At 46.3% G+C, this 17463-nt stretch overlaps 1 protein-coding gene and 1 long non-coding RNA gene across 2 annotated transcripts in view; one reads left to right on the forward strand and one right to left on the reverse strand.

The window, feature by feature from the left end:
* The window catches only part of LOC132452425 (uncharacterized), a 256155-nt gene that overhangs the window by 22453 nt on the left and 216239 nt on the right, over positions 1-17463 (reverse strand). The window lies entirely within an intron of this gene.
* On the forward strand, positions 189-6956 carry pctp (phosphatidylcholine transfer protein). The gene is made up of 6 exons (XM_060044927.1): positions 189-394; positions 1431-1548; positions 3818-3897; positions 4280-4451; positions 4707-4774; positions 5757-6956. The coding sequence occupies exons 1-6, from the start codon at positions 266-268 to the stop codon at positions 5829-5831; spliced, it is 642 nt and encodes a 213-aa protein (XP_059900910.1). The 5' UTR covers positions 189-265; the 3' UTR covers positions 5832-6956.

The following is a 17463-nucleotide window of genomic DNA, read 5'->3' on the forward strand; positions in this document are numbered from 1 at the left end:
AAACATAAACAAATAAAATGATATCAATAGACAGAACACCAGTCCAACTGGTCGGACTGGTGCAACGTCCCGCCCAACGTACGTCCCGACCCTGGGATCTGAACCCTCGCCGTACCGCCTACCGTACGCCGGGACTCTGGGATGTGAACCCCTCGCCGTACCGCCCACCGTACGCCCCGACCCTGTGATCTGAACGACTCGCCGTACCCCCCACAGCACGCCATACGCCCGGACCCTGGGATCTGAATCGTTCCAGCTTGGAAACATGTCGCTGCACTTCGGAGAGGAGGAATTTGACAGCGCATGGAGGGAGCTGGATGAGCCACAGCTGGAAGGAGGCTGGGAGCTGTTCACCGAGAACATGGGTGTCAAAATTTACCGGCTCCTTGACAAGGTAAAGTGAGCGTTGAGGGGTATACACGGCCCCAGTAAAGGCACTGGGGCAGCAATGCGGATACGATCAGAGATCACTGTATGAATGAGCTGTCAGATTATACTAATCGATCTCCACGGGTAGATGAATGGTCGAGCTACAGCGAGATCATGCGTCGTCGCTTTGCGCATTTAAACGTCATCCACGATAACGGTCTTCTTGAATGCGATTCACAATTCGTGTGTTTTGCCTGAAACAAGGACGGTTGCCTAGTGGTCACACTGGGATATATGCGGAAACGGTGCAAGTCCATGCATCGCGCATGCACCAGTTTCCCTGTCAAATGATATCAGATCATAACCGCAACTTCCAAACCGCAAATCAAACCTCATGTCATAAAGATATGCGATCATCTAAATCCTCAGGCTGGTGCAGACATACCGTTGCAGATTTAGATTTGGCCTATTCAGATTTCATAAGAGCAGAACACAGGTTGCTGATTGGAGGGCTGTGGTTGGGGATAAGTGGAGCTGGACAGGCATTTATAAAATCCCTGCAAAAACACACAGCAAGGGGATTATACCGGTGAACAGCCACATAAGGAGAGAAGGAAACACAAACAGCAGAAAAAAAAGACAAATTGATGATTATAGATAAATGATAACATCGTTACAAATTAAATTAAACAAATGGCAACAACAGAATTCATTAAAAAAGAGCAAAGCAAAGGAAATACGATTGATCAAGGCAAGGCAACTTATTTATATTTAGCACTTTTCATACACGAGGCAGACTCAAAGTGCTTCACAAAAAAAAAACGTCATACATAAAATAGAGAAATAAAATAAATTATAGGGAAAGTGAAAAAAATGCATTGTAGAAAAAGTGCAAAAGTAACAAGTGCAACAACCAGAACCCAAGCAAAAGTAAACGGCTGGTGCATAGAAAGTTGTAAAGCTGAACCGATGGCTGATAAGAATTAAGGATTATCGGTGTACTGCAGGGGGGGCCGCCGCCGCAGATCTCCCGTTAAACTAATTCTGCTCCCTGTTCGCAGGAGACGGGGCTCTACGAGTACAAGATCATAGGCGTGCTGAGCGCCTGCCCAGCCCAGCAGTGTGCGGACGTCTACATGGACCTGGCCTACCGGAAGCAGTGGGACAGCTACGTCAAAGGTAAATCGCCCCGCCCCTTTTCACCTTCAAGTATCATATATATGTATAGATTAGTAGGCCAACTGTATACGATTAGTTATTATTATTAATTACTATGTGGCTTACCTGCAATCTATTAAACCACCTCTTACCTCACCCTACCTGTTTTGATGAATAAAAGCGAATGCAGAAAAAAACAAAACTATTTTTAACTAATTTTTTTACTGGCTTAGTGCATGAGAACCATGAGACTCAAACAAAACAATATTCAATCAAAACAAACGTCACTGCACTCTTAATGTCGGTTTATTTGTGTGACAGTGGCTCTAACTGCCTAACTTTTTCAAATGAACAACACCAGTTTATAATATAAACACAAAATTCAGTGGGCCACTTTTGTGACCCTTTTGCTATTTGCTATTAGTAACTTCTTCTTGGAAAAAGTACCTCTTTCTATCAATCCTGTTTACATTTCTCTGAGTCTCTTCCAATCCCTCCCCACACAGTTTGGGAGGGGTTCCCCAATCTCTCCTGACGTAGCCTCCAGCTGTGAGTTCCTCCTAGTACTCTGTCCTTTTTTTCTAAAAGAGATGGTATTCACACTGGCCCCTATTGTACCAGCAGGTATTATGTTGATTCTGCCCCAAGCTACCAGTCTACCCAGTGGATTTACTGTAAGCAAAGTAGACTATTCCAACTGGTCGGCGGATCATCCCATCACACACCTGAACATCTCCATACGTGATGTCACTTGAGGCTCGGTTCTGAAATGGCTTGTCAGGGTTATTCACCCTTTAGGTTCACAGCAATCCTCTTCATCTTCATGGACAGAAGTAGACGAACAGCGCATCAATCCACCGCTTGTCTCGCTCTTCAAACCTCATATGGAGGCTGTTATGTTGTTAGCAAGAACCACATTTACCCAAGTGACATGACAATGAGTTGAGGTTACTGTAACATCTGAACTCAGAGAGAGAGAGAGAGAGAGAGAGAGAGAGAGAGAGAGAGAGAGAGGAGAGAGAGAGAGAGAGAGAGAGAGAGAGAGAGAGAGAGAGAGAGAGAGAGAGAGAGAGCGAGAGAGAGAGAGAGAGAGAGAGAGAGAGAGAGAGAGAGAGAGAGAGAGAGAGAGAGAGAGGATCAAAGGCATCCTTGGCTCTGCATGGTGATGACTTAGCAGTTCCTTATGTGGTTCCAGGGTTTGGCTCAATACTCTGCGTACCATACATCAGACACGCATGATGTGAGAACATCTGAAGTCTGTTAGCAGAGTAGCTAGTGGGTCGTATGCGGGAGGAGAGGTGGGGGGAGAGAGAGAGAGAGAGAGAGAGAGAGAGAGAGAGAGAGAGAGAGAGAGAGAGGAGAGAGAGAGAGAGAGAGAGAGAGAGAGGAGAGAGAGAGAGAGAGAGAGAGAGACAGACACAGTGTGTGTACGTGCGTACACGGAAAACGCGCGCCCTACGGGGTAAATAAACGAGAGAGAGAGAGAGAAAGGTGAATAAGTGATCGGTGGATCACCTTGATTATTAGTTAAAGCAGACATCCATCCCCCCAGAGGGAATCCATCAACCTTATGTCTGCAACACATCTCAGCCCTCGGCGGGACCACTATGTGTTCCTATCGAGCGCCCTTTTCGTCGTGCCGGTTATTTGCTGCCCCTTGTACAGCCCTATGAGACTAATGCACCAAGAGAGGACAGAGACCTTGTGCAACTTGTTTGGAGAAAGGGCTGTAGGTAAGATTCTAGAGTTAGTCGAGTGTAGTTTGTTAGAAATGGCCGAGCCTTCCGTCAGCTATTAATGAGTGAAATGCACCGTGCTTCATAATGGGTATGAATTATTAAATGGATCTGCAATTACAAATTTAGACCGCTCTTGACCCATTTCTTGGTTCTGGTTTTGAGAATCCATTTTGTTTGTTAAATACAAGTGTGTGAAATCCAATTCTTCTCAACACAGGTGTAATGTAGAGGGAGGGGAGCAGTGAGGGACTTTTAGGGTTGTTTCATTTCAAAATGTTCTGTTCCTTTTTCTTGACGACTTTCAAATACAGCAGCCTTGGCAAGATTGTTCCAAAAACAATAATCTCCACTTTTTTTTTTTTTGTTTAAGGTCAAACAACATATTCCATTTCATGTTATGGCCTGGTCTTGTTTTTGAGTGTCAATATCCTATTAAGGAGTCAAATAATAACACAAGTTTGGCTTTCACATTCCTAGTGTTGAGAGGAAAATGGCTGTTGCAGCAGCAGCTCTATGAACTCATTCTGTGTCTCCTCGTCCCCCCGTTTCAGAGCTGCAGGAGAAGGAGTTTGAGGGCCACAAAGCTATCTACTGGGAGGTGAAATACCCCTTCCCCCTGTCGAACCGGGACGTATCCTCATAATACCTGGCTCATGGGATCCAGGTATATTCCAGACGTTTTCAGTTAGGATAACACTTTATAAATCCCAGGCGGCAGATTTTGGTGTCACAGCAACACGTCAATAAAGAAAAGATTAAGAAAACAAAGAATAGGTGGACTGACAATAAGTACATTTGTCAGAGGAAAGAGAAACGACAATGTATCGCTGTCGGTACAATAAGGATGTTCATAGAACCAAGTGGCCAGCATTAACAATCACTAGGTAAACCCATTCCCCGTATACCACAGACGATAGCTAGGGTAAGATGTTACACGATGCTGCGTACTATTGTAACACTATTTTAGCATGAGTAGCACCTAGCAGTTAGCTTGTCCTTGACCCTCCCGTCAGTACGTGTACATCAGGGAGCGACGGGACATCCAGGTCGAAGGTCGCACCATCCACGTGGTTCTGGCCCGGAGCTCCCCCAACACGCCCCTGGCGGAGAAGAGCAGCGTGATGCGGGTCAAGGACTACAAGCAGAGCCTCGCCATGGAAACGGACGGCGCCGGCGGGACCAAAGGTAGGAAAAAAGTGTAATGTAGGTCTTATTTCAGTGACAGTGATGAAATGGCATAGATTTCTATGACAACCATTTTTCAAATGCCCCAGGTGACGTTTAAAACCAAAATAATGTGGTTTTGGGTTTCACTGGCCCTTTAAGGGATGGTGGTGGGGTTGCTGTGATTGGCTTTGGAAACCTGACAGACAGAGGAAATAAACAGTTTTATTGGGAGGCGCGCCAAGGGCAATAAACAGAAAATGTGCTCTGTTTCAGTGTTCATGAACTACTTTGACAACCCTGGAGGAATGATCCCGACCTGGCTGGTTAACTGGGCGGCTAAGGTTGGTTTGCACAATCTGTTTGAATACATCAGACTTCTCTGTGGGCAGAGGGTGAGAGGGTGGCTTCAACTGGGAGAGGGTGGGTCGAACTGGGAGAGGGTCGCTCGAACTGGGAGAGGGTGGCTCGAACTGGGAAAGGGTCGCTCGAACTGGGAGAGGGTGGCTCGAACTGGGAGAGGGAGACTCAAACTGGGAGAGGGAGAATCAAACTGGGGGAGGGAAAATCAAACTGGGAGAGGGTGGCTCAAATTTGGAGAGGGTGGCTCAAATTTGGAGAGGGAGCCTGAAACTGGGAGAGGCAGAAACAAACTGGGATTCAACAGGCCTTGTCAAGTCCAAGCTGTGGTCCACTGCTGCTGTCCATCCCCTATCTTTTAAGGTACGGTAGTGCTTTAGAGACCCCAGACGGGAAACCCCGGTGTCAGTGCAGAGAGCACATGGCAGCAGGTCAGTAAAGGGAGATTCTGCACTACCCAAAGAGCATCGGTGTCCTATTGATAATATGGACGTATCCAGTTGGATTTGGTGGAGGCGTCAATCCAACCCATGCAATACCATGAGTGCATGCATTCTTGGCATCGGTGGGCCCCAGTGTGAGGGTTTGACTGTGTTTTACATTTACGTTTTTTGATTTAGCAGACACTTCCCAAGCGACAGTTCAGGCTTAGAACAATCAAGGCAATGTATATGTGTGCGTTCGCCTGTGTGTACGTGTGTGTGTGTGTGTGTGTGTGTGTGTGTGTGTGTGTGTGTGTGTGTGTGTGTGTGTGTGTGTGTGTGTGTGTGTGTGTGTGTGTAGGATACAAACAGCTGTTTCTCCTTGTATCATCTGGTTCGACCCTCCCTCTCTCACGCCGCCCCCCCCCCCGGGTTCAAGTTGGGTTTATCGAACCTTGAACGTGGCGCCGGATGATGTCATCGAGTCCCCGCCTCTGTCCGGTTGTGTTGATGCGTGATGCCCCTTGACGTCTCCTCTCCGCAGAGCGGCGTCCCAGGTTTCCTGACGGACATGAAGAAGGCGTGTAATAACTACGACGGCCACTGCCAGAAGAAGTGAGGACTCCGGCGATGGAAGCTGCAGCTGCATCTTCAATCTGTCATCACGTGAATAAGAGGAGGGCGTTTTAGGGTGTCGCGCTGGGATTCAACACTCCGATGGGCCTCAACTCAATTTGAATTGGCGTCCTGCCGCAGAGAAAAGGGCCGGTCTGCGAGCCAATCGAAACGCAGTATTGGGCGGTATCGCCGCCCTCATCCCAAACCAATCGGATAGTTCTGACATGCTGCCCCCCCCAATACAAATGCAGTGATTCCCTGTAGAAATAGCTGTGTTCGTCAGCAGTTATTATTATAGTTATTATTACCATTATGTTTTGATTATAGTTACTTATTTCAGCAGTAAAAGTAAGCGATTGTGGTGGGGTGGTGGTGTATTGCAATATGCTGTTAAGTGGCCTGAGCATGCAAGTGAGCATGCTGGATCTGTTGCCCTTTATTAAGGGTTTGTATGAACTCAAAGCACTTCCATGTTCTGTTTGCCCTGTGTATTCCTCTCTGCATTCAGACCCGGAGCGCGTTGGCTTACTACTGTTTTTAGTTATTTTATGTTTGGGTTTGTTTCGCTAGGTGTAGGGTTAGGGTTAGGGTTAGGGTCAGGGTCAGGGTGCAGGGATCTTTTGTCATTGGGAAATTCCTAATCTGCGTCTGTTTATATCAAATGGAATAATTGATTTTTCTAGTGGAATAGTTACATTTCTTGATGAAAAGTGAAAACAGTAGACTAGGTTTTAATCTTTTTTAATTGGATTAAGCAAACAGTCTTTATAGTCTGGTTGTGCACTGAAAACTAGCTGGATAACTGGAAGTCCCCTCTAAAGTTTACCTATTAGATTTCATGAAACTGATGACAGTCAGATAACACAGTAGCCTAGGCAACATGATTCTGCTGGATGATCTTTCTTTTATACTTGAATGATTTGAGCCGATGGCATTGGTAAGCCTGATCACGAAATTACAGCATCAGGCCATGATTGCTTCACGGAAATAAATTATTGTATTATTACTGTGGATGCATTGTTTTGAATGAATGTAAAAATGTTTAATCAACGTATGTGATAGTTTGACAAACACTCCAAATCGTGTTATTGATACATTGGATTCCTCCATTAAATTGTATTTTACTTAGTCGTTGTTTCACAAATTGGTCTCATTGAGATTTATAATCTATTATACCACTACAGCAGTGTAAAAATTTCAAATATGTTTGCAACCGACACTGGGAAATAGGAAAAATAGTTAAAAATATTCAGGTAAAAAAAAAAAAATTGGCTGGAAACAAGGAAAGGGAAGGAAGGAAAACTGATTCGATCGAATAGACAGAATACGAATGATGGAAAATGAATAGAAAATTAAACAGAAGGCCTTACTCAAATTAATAATAATGATGCATTTGTTGTATATCCCTTTTTAAAATACAGAGAAACGGCCGGGCTTAACTCAGGAGGTAGAGCAGTTGTCTTGAAACCGAAAGGTTGCTAGTTCGATCCCCAGCTCCTCCTAGCTGAGTGTTGGTATGAGACACTTAATCCTGATGAGCTGGCTGGCGCCCTGCATGGTTGACTCTGCCGTCGGTGTGTCAATGTGTGTATTAACCGATGTAAGTCGCTTTGGATAAAAGCGTCTGCTAATTGCCCTAATTGTAATTGTAAAACTTCCAGCGAAAATCAAAACAACCAAATAAAACCAGAAAATCTAGCATGGACATGGATATAATATGAAAACATGTGGAAGAGTTCAACGTTAACAGCAAGGGTGTTCTGAGGGACGTGTAGGGGAGTGCGGGTGCTGGGTGGGTTTGGGGAGAGAGTGTGAGAAGAGGAGGGGTGCTGGTGTCTTTCAGAGGGGCCGTGTCAGTGCGGTGGGGATATCGGAACGCGATTAGACTGTCCTTCCTGAGGAAGCTCTGACCTTTGAGGTCTGGAGCAGCTTGCTGCGGAGGTCCACTGGGTCCCAGTCCACTGGGTCTCAGTCCACTGGGTCGTCCCCACCCGGTCCTCGGGGTGCTGGCTGTACCCCTGGCTGTGAGCAGCTCTTAGGAGAGGCTTCGCTCCTGGGGCCATCGAACTCGTTCACTCCTCTCACAACCGGAAGTCGGACCCGCTCTGAACTTGAAAACGGCCAGTCTTGTCATCCATTTTGAACTCTGCGGTCTCTATGAACCATTAAACCATTTAATAATTTATCATTTTCAGTTGATTTGGGCATTATGCCTGCAGCATGCAACACTTAACATCACTCTTCTTTGCCATACTTCCTTTAGATTTTGGTTAGCTTCAGTTACATATATATATTTTTTACATACAATCTTATTCTATATAATGTTGCTTTTAGTATCGATGCATATCAATACCAACATTGGTATATATGTATATATTCATAATTCTTTGTTAATATATATTCATATTTGTGTTTATATTGATAATGTGGTTATTCTATTTGATTTACTACGATGTTTCTGGCTTGAGCTGAGCCACTGTAACAAACAGTTTCTCATGTCTGTTATGGACTAGTATAACCTGGCTCTGTCTCTGTTAAAGTAGTTTAGCTACCGGTTATTGATGGTTGACTATATTTCCGAAGCCAAGCCGATCAATCAAAACAACTCGACTTTTAGTCATCCCTGCAGACCACCTCGTTGGTCTGAGGAGCGCAGCCCACAAGGCAATCCTCTCACCCCCTCTGGTGGTCAAAGTTGTACTCACTGCTTCTTGAATCATGAAAGGATCATGGCAGAGGGGTGTATAAAATGATTCAACTGACGTGTTATTATGATGTTGTGATATGTAATAGTTTCAAACATGTTGCTTGTATTACCAAATAATCTGTTTTAATAATTTATCTCTTGATATAGGGCTTCTTTCTTGAAACGACTGCCTCCATTTTAGAAGCATCTAGGAGCCTTTGAATGTCGGTTATTATTGGTAATTAGGTATTCAAATCTTGTACTGATTTAATTGTGACATTGTGGTGCTTGAAACCGCCCGAGTTTCCAATGCGAGATGTTGCTTAACACTGTCTTCCTCATCTCAGGTCACGGTATAGTTACGGTACACGTTGATGTACTTTACTGTACATCATCTCTCTCGAGTCCACTCCATAGGGCAACAGAAACCCCTTGCTGAATCCTGACGCACAGGCCATATTTGGTGATAAATCAATCCTGTCAAGTGAACCCCTATGAATAGCTTGGTCTGGCCTGAAAAAGAAAACACGTTCTACATAAATGAACAAAGTGGAATCTAAACATGTCCAAATACAGATCCATTTATTTGAGTATAGAAGTAACGATTAAAATCTCCCCTTTTTTTATGCTTTATTCCCAGGAATGCCTGGGTGAAAACTCACCTCTCTTTTCCACTGTGCGCTGCTCACGAATCGAAGGAAAATATAGTTCTTGGCTTGAGCCGGCCTCTCCCTGTGATTGGTAATGCGCTGAGCTAATTAGCTTAAGAAAGTGATATAGGAGCTCACCCGCTCTGAACGACTGGTCCGATTTCCCAGGTGCCTCTCTGTCTGCCAGCACGCCTGAGAGACTATTTCTCAACACTGTGTGTGTGTGTGTGTGTGTGTGTGTGTGTGTGTGTGTGTGTGTGTGTGTGTGTGTGTGTGTGTGTGTGTGTGTGTGTGTGTGTGTGTGTGTGTTTACTTGTGTATATGTGCACGTGTGTGTGTGTGTGTGTGTGTGTGTGTGTGTGTGTGTGTGTGTGTGTGTGTGTGTGTGTGTGTGTGTGTGTGCGTGTGTGTGAGGGCACGCGTGCGTGCGTGCATGTGTGTATGTTTGAGATTGTTATTATTTAGTTTTAGTAGTTATATTTAATAGATTCCGATATGATAGGCCAACCTCTTCAGGGAAATCCTTCTGCTCTTTATAAAGGTGTTTTTGCTATTTTCCTTTGCTCACTCCTGTGCTCTGCGTTAAGCTGTAGCCTGATGGTTTTATAACCCCTTCTAATGCATCTCTGCGTTGCTCTTGGGCGTTAAAGAGTGTAAAAAGTTGTTAATTTTCCAGATGCTACTGTCCAAAGAGACACATGCATTTTCAACAACAAATCAACAGACATCAATCAGTCGTCTCTTTTAATCCTCCTGTGCTCACTCTGCTCACTGTGCCCTGTTCCTCCAGAAGTCATTCAGTTACGTACACACATAACTCTACAGCTTTATGTGCGCTCATGGAGATGGCCCCCCCACCTGTTTTCCTGCTCCTTCGGAGTTCCACTGAGGAACGATATTTTAATGGTCACAAGTCTAAAAATAACTTTAAAAAGAATGGCAATAACAACAGTAAAAAAATACGTTGTCCCTTAAGCTGAAAATAATTGTCCTCAAAAGGCTCTTCAGGCAGCAACAACACTGTTTTAAAGTGGGTCACAGCATGTGTCTGTGAGTGACTGTGCTGGGGGCCCTAACTAGGCCCCGGGACCCCAGTAGAGCGTTTCACAGTACTCCCAGCTAATGAAAGTATATTATATCCTCTCCGCCTCTGGCTGGCCCGGGGCATCAGAAACCACCCCCGGGCACCAGGAACCAAGATGGGCCCCCATGCTGTGACCCACGCTATTTCTGGGTTGTTTCTAGGATGTGACACGACATTAGAGTCACGACAAATGGGTTTTAAGGCGCTCTTCATCACCACTACTGTCAAGGGGGTTTTAAGGTTCAGAAAATAAAATTAAAGCGAAAAAGAAAGATCCATGGTGACATTATAACACTACAATATGACTTTCATTCATTAATCACTGCACAGATATTCTCACATACGTGTGTGCGTGCGTGTGTGTGTGCGTGTGCTGTATTTCAGAAACCTATTTTATAAGATGGACGGGCATGGATCTCGCGAGACACATGATTGATGTTTCGAATTGAAACAAACAAACAAATCAACCAAAACCTGTACTGACGCACTTTATCCATCCCAGATGGGAAATTACGCTCTTCTTATCTCCACCTTCTTAAGTTTCCTGCGTTCATCTCAGTGCTGGGATTTCTCCAGGGGAAGAACAGCTCATGCAGTTTAATCAAAGAGGGAATCCATCCAGCTCCTGCCAGGGGGAGAAATACGCTCTAATTAAGTTCTGTTTTTTTTATCCCATCTAAACCGAACGCCAGGTCTAAATGGGGCGTCCCCTGGCTGCGTGCACGCGCAGGGATTGGATTGCATAAGACACGTGCACGAGCACAGCCAGCCTCACACACAGGCCCACTGAAGGCGCTCTGGCTCCTCGGACTTAATGGCAGCTATTTGTTTTCCTTGGTGTTTCTTTGCATTCATTAAAAATAATTGTGTTTTCTTCTGAGCAGACCACAGCAGAGTAACCCCCCCCCCCCCCCAGCAGCGCTAACCCCGACTCCATATAGGGCCAACATAAAGCCCAGAGAGAGAGGGGGAGAGAGAGAGGGGGAGAGAGGAGGGGGGAGAGAGAGAGAGAGAGAGAGAGAGAGAGAGAGAGAGAGAGAGAGAGAGAGAGAGAGAGAGAGAGAGAGAGAGAGAGAGAGAGAGAGAGAGAGAGAGAGAGAGAGAGAGAGAGAGAGAGAGAGAGAGAGTAATGTTTACCTCGCTTTACCGCCAGACCCTGGGTCCTCTTCTTTTCCATTTGTGGTTCCTGGCAGACGGCGCTGGATTCCTCCATATCTATCAGTGTAATCAGCAGCCCGCCAGACCTGCAGTCAGCCAAGCAGCCCTGGAACCAAGCAGCCATGAACGGACAAACATGGAGCGGGCGCAGCGGCCTTTCATTCTGGATATTGAGTAGCTGCGCAATCTCCACTTTGATCTTTCCCCTGCTTTGGTCCGATTCGAGCTGTCATCTGTCAACCGGGAGCCGGCGTGTCATTCCCCGTCGAGCCAACAGGGGGCGTACGTGCCCTGCCAGCCCGATAAGGGGTGATCGCTTTGCAGGCCGTTTCGTTGTACAATCTCTCCATATTCGACCCGGGATGTAACTGTAACCGGCCTTGATAGATGTGAGGTAGTTTAGCGCATGCCCACTTAATGCTGTGTGCAAGCACAGTGAGATACCACCCCGAGTCCATCTCCTGTGAACAACATTGAAACAAGTCTCCGCTGTGGAATGCATCAGCTGAGATTATGTCATTAGACCCGAACCCAGCCATGGAGAATACTCTTGGCTTAACCACAGCTGGAGAAGCCATAAACGCACAGCGGCAAAGTATTTGACGGTAGACGCCTGAATACGCACCGTGGCTGTAGTCCTCACTGTAGCTAAAGTGGCGACCTCTAGAAAAGCGTGCGTCTTTACGCAGGAATGATAAATGGAGACATTGATTTTTGCGGTGGCACTCGGGCGCTTTTTCTTGGAGAGCGATTTCGCTGTCTGTGATTGTTTGGATTAGACTAAATGATAGTAATAAATTACATGGAATTATGATAGGAGGAGCGACACACGCTCAAAAACAACTCAGATGTACTTTCAGAGTTGATGTGTGTATCGACGGGGACTCTGTGTCAGTATCGTGCCTATGTGTGTTTGTTTTCCCGTAGGCCTAGTATGTGTGTACTCACTTATCCCGCTACTTACCCCGGTGTACACAGTTAAACGTCTGTACCCCCTACTGTGTGTAGTCTACTCTCCTATATGTGTAGGCCCACCCAATAATCCCTGGTCCGGTTCACACCAGACCAGGGACAAACGTAACGGAGTGAAGATGTCTCTAGGGCCAGATAGTTCCGGATCTTTCAAAAATGCTAAAATGTCATTTGGAACTTTTAATCAAAAGCACTCTGCTCCCTGGTTTATTCTGGGATGTTGTTTTTGATTCGAAATTGATACAATTTTGCCAATCCACGTTATTCATAACCCTAAATAGAGAGATGGAAAGAACGACTGAAACCCGATATTTTCATCAGAATTGTGCCCCATTATCCTCTTTAATGCCATTTTCCCTAAACTGATGAGTAATTCAACAAGAGCGTAACTGAGATTGCAAATACATTCAAACGCTAATGTGAGTATCAGCCTTTTATACAGGACCGTAGGGATTAACAGAGTATTCAATGCTATAGTGGTTTAATCCTAAATTAGAATAAAGTTCTATAGCTGTGTTTTCCCAACATGGGGTTAGGGCCCATCTTGGGGCCGCCTGGAGGGGTCATAGGAGATAACCATGGCAACTGATCGATAAACTAGCAATGAGTATGATTTTGATTCAGAATCAAAACAAGTTCAAAAGTCTCCTAAAGGCCTTCTAATGATTCATACCCGCGTGTGCCGGTTAGAATCCCGTCACGGCAGGTAGTTGTTTAGCAGTTACTAAGAGGGTGTGTGTGGACGCCGTCATGACTTGGGGTGACAAGAAGCTTCGGTCCTAAAATGAGGTCACAGTCCAGGAAAGGTTGTGACCCCTGAACTCCAGGTGAAGAACCGTACCAGAATGTAACCTTTTCTGTAGCTGTATCATTTACGGATGTTGATGCTGTTTTATGGTTTGTTGTGTACACGTTCTCGTGCAAACGGTCAACCCTTAAACCTACCTTCTCCTTCACAGCGGCACTAAAGCAAAACACTAAACAGAAATGGAAGCAGCATCAAACATAAATACAAATTAAACATACTGGGTTTGACCTGCAGTTGGTGGCCGTCCATCCACATGAACATTTATGGCATTTTGCTGATGTTTTTTTCCAAAGCGACTTACAACCATTCATCCACACACCGACGGCGGAGTCAGCCACGCAGGGCGACAGCCAGCTCGTCGGGAGCAGTGAGGGTGAGGCGTCGCGCTCTGGGACACCTCGACACTCAGGTCGGAGGCGCCAGGGATAGAACTAGCAACCTTCCGCTTACCAGGCAACCCGCTCTACCTCCTGAGTAACTGCTGCCCCTGATCCTTGTCGGAGCGTTCAGTCCTCCGGTCGGATCGATGCAGCGGGGTGGGTCTGGAGGGGGTCTCTGAGTTGGTTTTTCCATGGCCCCGGAACATTCTTGCGTGGCGCAGACGACTCTTTAAAGAGAGATGCTTGTTGTTCTCTCACCGGGGGCACGGAGCCAGCAGTAAACCCAACTGTGAACTGAAACGCTTTTCTCTAAAGCTCCCAGTGGCGGTGGCCCCAGTAAAGAAAAAGTGCTGCTGGGGGGAGTGGGAGGGGGGGGGTTAGAGACTAATAAACCCAGAGACACAAATACTTCAAATGAGCTGTCTCGTTGGAGCCCGTGGACTGATTTACTGACTGCTGTAGTCAGAGCCAAACTCATGAGGGAGACTGACGGGGGAGTCTGGGGGAGAGAGAGACTGGGCGAGAGAGACTGGGGAGAGAGAGAGAGAGAGAGAGAGAGAGACTAGGTGCGGGAGACTTGGGGGAGAGAGGGAACGACTTAGATTGAACAACTACGGGAGAGAGAGACTTGGGGAGAGAGAGTGGGGGAGTGAGAGACTGGGGGAGAGAGAGGGAAGGAACGACTGAGTGAGAGGGACTGGTGGAGGGAGAGACTTGGGGGGAGAGAGACTGGGGGGAGAGAGTTAGAGGGGTGAGAGTGAACGAATGAGTGGGGGAGAGATCGGGGGAGAGAGAAGGAACGACTGAGTGAAAGAGAGACTGGGGGAGAGAGGGAATGATTGAGTGTGAGAGACACTGGGGGAGCGAGAGAGAGCCCTGAAATGTGAGAGACTGACGGGAGAGAGTGGGAGCAACTGAGTGAGAGAGGGACTGGGGAGAGAGAGAGGAATCCACTGACTGAGAGAGAGAGAGAGACTGGGGGAGAGGGAGATGGAGTGAGAGAGACAGACGGGGATAGAAATAGAGAAAAAGAGATGGAGCCACTGAGGTGAGTGACAGGCGGTGGCGAGAGATAGACAGACTGAGGAAGGGAAAGGTTTTCTTTGAGGGAGGGATGGTAGGGGTCACTAAAGAGGGATGGTAGGATCATTCATTGCAAGCCCAGTGTTCTGCACTGAAGGACATTTAAGCGATGAACAATATGCTGCTTTAGCTCGTTGGCCCAGAGTCCGTTTTAATAATCCCAGCCTCCCTCAGTCTGAACTCTGAAGGGCCTTCCTGGACCTCTTTACTCTGTGGTTAGGGAGAAGCACGCATTCTGTCTGGCCCGTCTGACATGCTCTCCCTCTCTCACTCTCTCTGTGTCTCAATCCGTCATATGTCTTGCCTTCTGTCTCAATCATCCTCTCTCTCCCTCTCTGTCTCACGCCATCCCTCTTTCTCTGTTACAGTGGCGTGGTGACCAATCTCCGTCCATCTCTCTCCCTCTCCATCCATCTCTCTCTCTGCATCCATCTCTCTCTCTGCATCCATCTCTCTCTCTGCATCCATCTCTCTCTCTCTCTCTCTCTCCATCCATCTCTCGCTCACATTTGCAAGGCGTCCAATGATGACTGCATCTCCTTTCCCAGAATGCACCAGGGGCCGGTTCCCCTGCTCCCAGCCCTCCCCTCCCCAGGCGCGTATCTCGCGGGAAACGCCGGCCTGTTCCAGATCCAGCGGTGACCCGACTTAGTATTATGGGCTGTTGCAGCGAGAGCCCATCTTGCAGCGTCGTTAATGCCACTCTGCATTATGGCCACGGTCGCGTATCCGCATATAGAGGGGGGGGGGGAAATAAATACATAGCACTCAATTACTCTGGACAGGCCAACCTCCTCCAGCTTCCAAAGACAAGGCTCCGAACTATGGGCGATCGCGCCTTCTGCTCAGCTGCAGCCAGTCTTTGGAATGCTCTCCCTGACCATCTAAGTATGGAAGATGATTAGGACCATTCATAAAAAAAAAGTTCTGACTTTATTCCCAGAATTCTGACTTTTTTCTCAGAATTCTGAGATTAAAGCTAGAATTCTGACTTTAAATTCAGAATTCTGACATTAATATCAGTTTCACTCACCAAAAGGTGAGTGAAACTGGAACATGTGTTGTTTTGGTGCCAGTTTCACTCACCTTTTAGTCTTCCATTAACTAAAGGGCTTCTGGAACCCCTCGAACCCGCAAGAAGTCGCTAAGGGATGTAGGCTAAGGCTACTGGCTGACTTTAAAGTTAGAATTCTGAGTTTAAAGTCAGAATTCTGAGTTTAAAGTCAGAATTCCGAACCCAGTCAGAACCCATCTTTTTAGAAAAGCCTTTGGCTAAACTGCTATTTTAAATGTTTAAATGTTTTTTTCTCTGTATTTTCTTTTTTTTTTTATTCTAGATTTGAGGTCGTTGAGTTGACATAAAGTGCGTTATAAATAAAATGCATTATTATTATTATTATTATTATAAATTAATACTTTAGTAGCAATCGTAAAATTATTTCAATCGAATAATAGTATGCTACAATTAGTGGCAATTAGTAATAATTAGTTAATAAAGTTCAGTAATCAACAAACTACTAAATCACTGGTTATGGTGAGGCTTAATATGACCCAAAAATAGTAAGAGATACATCTGGTCAGAGTGGGCTTTAAGAAAGATTAAGGTTGAGATAAAAAAATCCACCAGGAAAAAGACAATTCATCAAAGGATCCTTCCCTTGAAAAATGACTTCAGCCCATTTCTCATTCATGGTCTTTTCTTTCCTCCTCGCAATCCCACATTTGCAAAGGCAGTCGTTTGCTGAATATTTCATCGCTTCCCTTCATCACGCGGGACGTGAATGTGTTCCCTGGGTGTCATGGAAGACCATTAACATCAGCCGGAGCGTTGCTCACTTCGACCAAACCACTCCTTCACCTCAGCCTCCCTAAGATATCGAATTAACCAAACGTCACAAGGAGGGGGAAAAAAAAGACAAAGTAATCATTAAACAGCTATTAAAACCAGCAGATGACTTATCTCTCTCTCCCTGGGAGGAGAGACTAATGGGTCGATGGTGTTATTAAGTATCGTGTTAAAGTGTTCAATTCCTTTTTCATTAGTCCGTTTGGGTTCCTGTGTTCATTAGACGTAATGTTTTTCAGGGCGCTCTTCATGTTCGAGCGGCCGGGTTGATGCGGTCGTAACCGGAGCCCCGGCGAGCGAGAACCCGAGAGCCAATGGGAGTCGACCCCTCTCGGAGCCGAACGGCCGAGTGATTCATGGCCTCGGAAAACCAGCCCGGGTGCGCCAGTCAAGAGCTGGCACCCACCGCCCTGTGGATTGTAAATGGGTCTGCTTCCCCAGCGGTCGGGCCGGTAGGGGCCCCCGCCGCGGCCCCCGCTCTGCTTGCTCCGAGGAATTCCTACCTGGCCGGTGAGCAAGGCACTGCCTCGCTCTTGAATGCATCACCAACTGCAGTCCGGGCTGCCTTGAAGGCAGCCCGGACTGCAGTTGGTGATGCATTCAAGTTACCTTTACAGTTTACAGGATGATTTAATCCAAAGCGAATTAAGCATTAACAATTGTTAGGTTAACCCCTTTCCCGTACACAACAAGCTGGGCTAAGATGCTACACAATGCTAAGTACTGTTTTTAAGTGCAAGGACGTACAGCGTACAATAAGTGCGTACATCCAGTGCCAGGACGTACAACAACAATAAGTTGGTGAGAGGGGTGTTGGGGCTTGAAGGGTAAGGGGGGAGGCTATGCAGATCTCGGAGAACTCTGAACAAGTGAGTATTTTGAGGTATCTGGTGAGTGACATTGCGGTCCTGACATCGGCAGAGAGCTTTTAATCATTCGGGTTCGAGTCCATTAAGAGGAGAAGAG

The sequence above is a fragment of the Gadus macrocephalus genome, chromosome 2, assembly GCF_031168955.1.
Source record: "Gadus macrocephalus chromosome 2, ASM3116895v1".
In the NCBI taxonomy this organism is placed as follows: Eukaryota; Metazoa; Chordata; class Actinopteri; order Gadiformes; family Gadidae; genus Gadus; species Gadus macrocephalus.

What these genes read in the sequence shown, in the direction of transcription:
- pctp (XM_060044927.1), top strand. Translation starts at nt 266, where the DNA reads ATGTCGCTGCACTTCGGAGAGGAGGAATTTGACAGCGCATGGAGGGAG. An exon ending in TTTACCGGCTCCTTGACAAG is followed by an intron (nt 395 to 1,430) that starts GTAAAGTGAGCG and finishes CCCTGTTCGCAG; the next exon opens with GAGACGGGGCTCTACGAGTA. An exon ending in TCCCCCTGTCGAACCGGGAC is followed by an intron (nt 3,898 to 4,279) that starts GTATCCTCATAA and finishes CCCTCCCGTCAG; the next exon opens with TACGTGTACATCAGGGAGCG.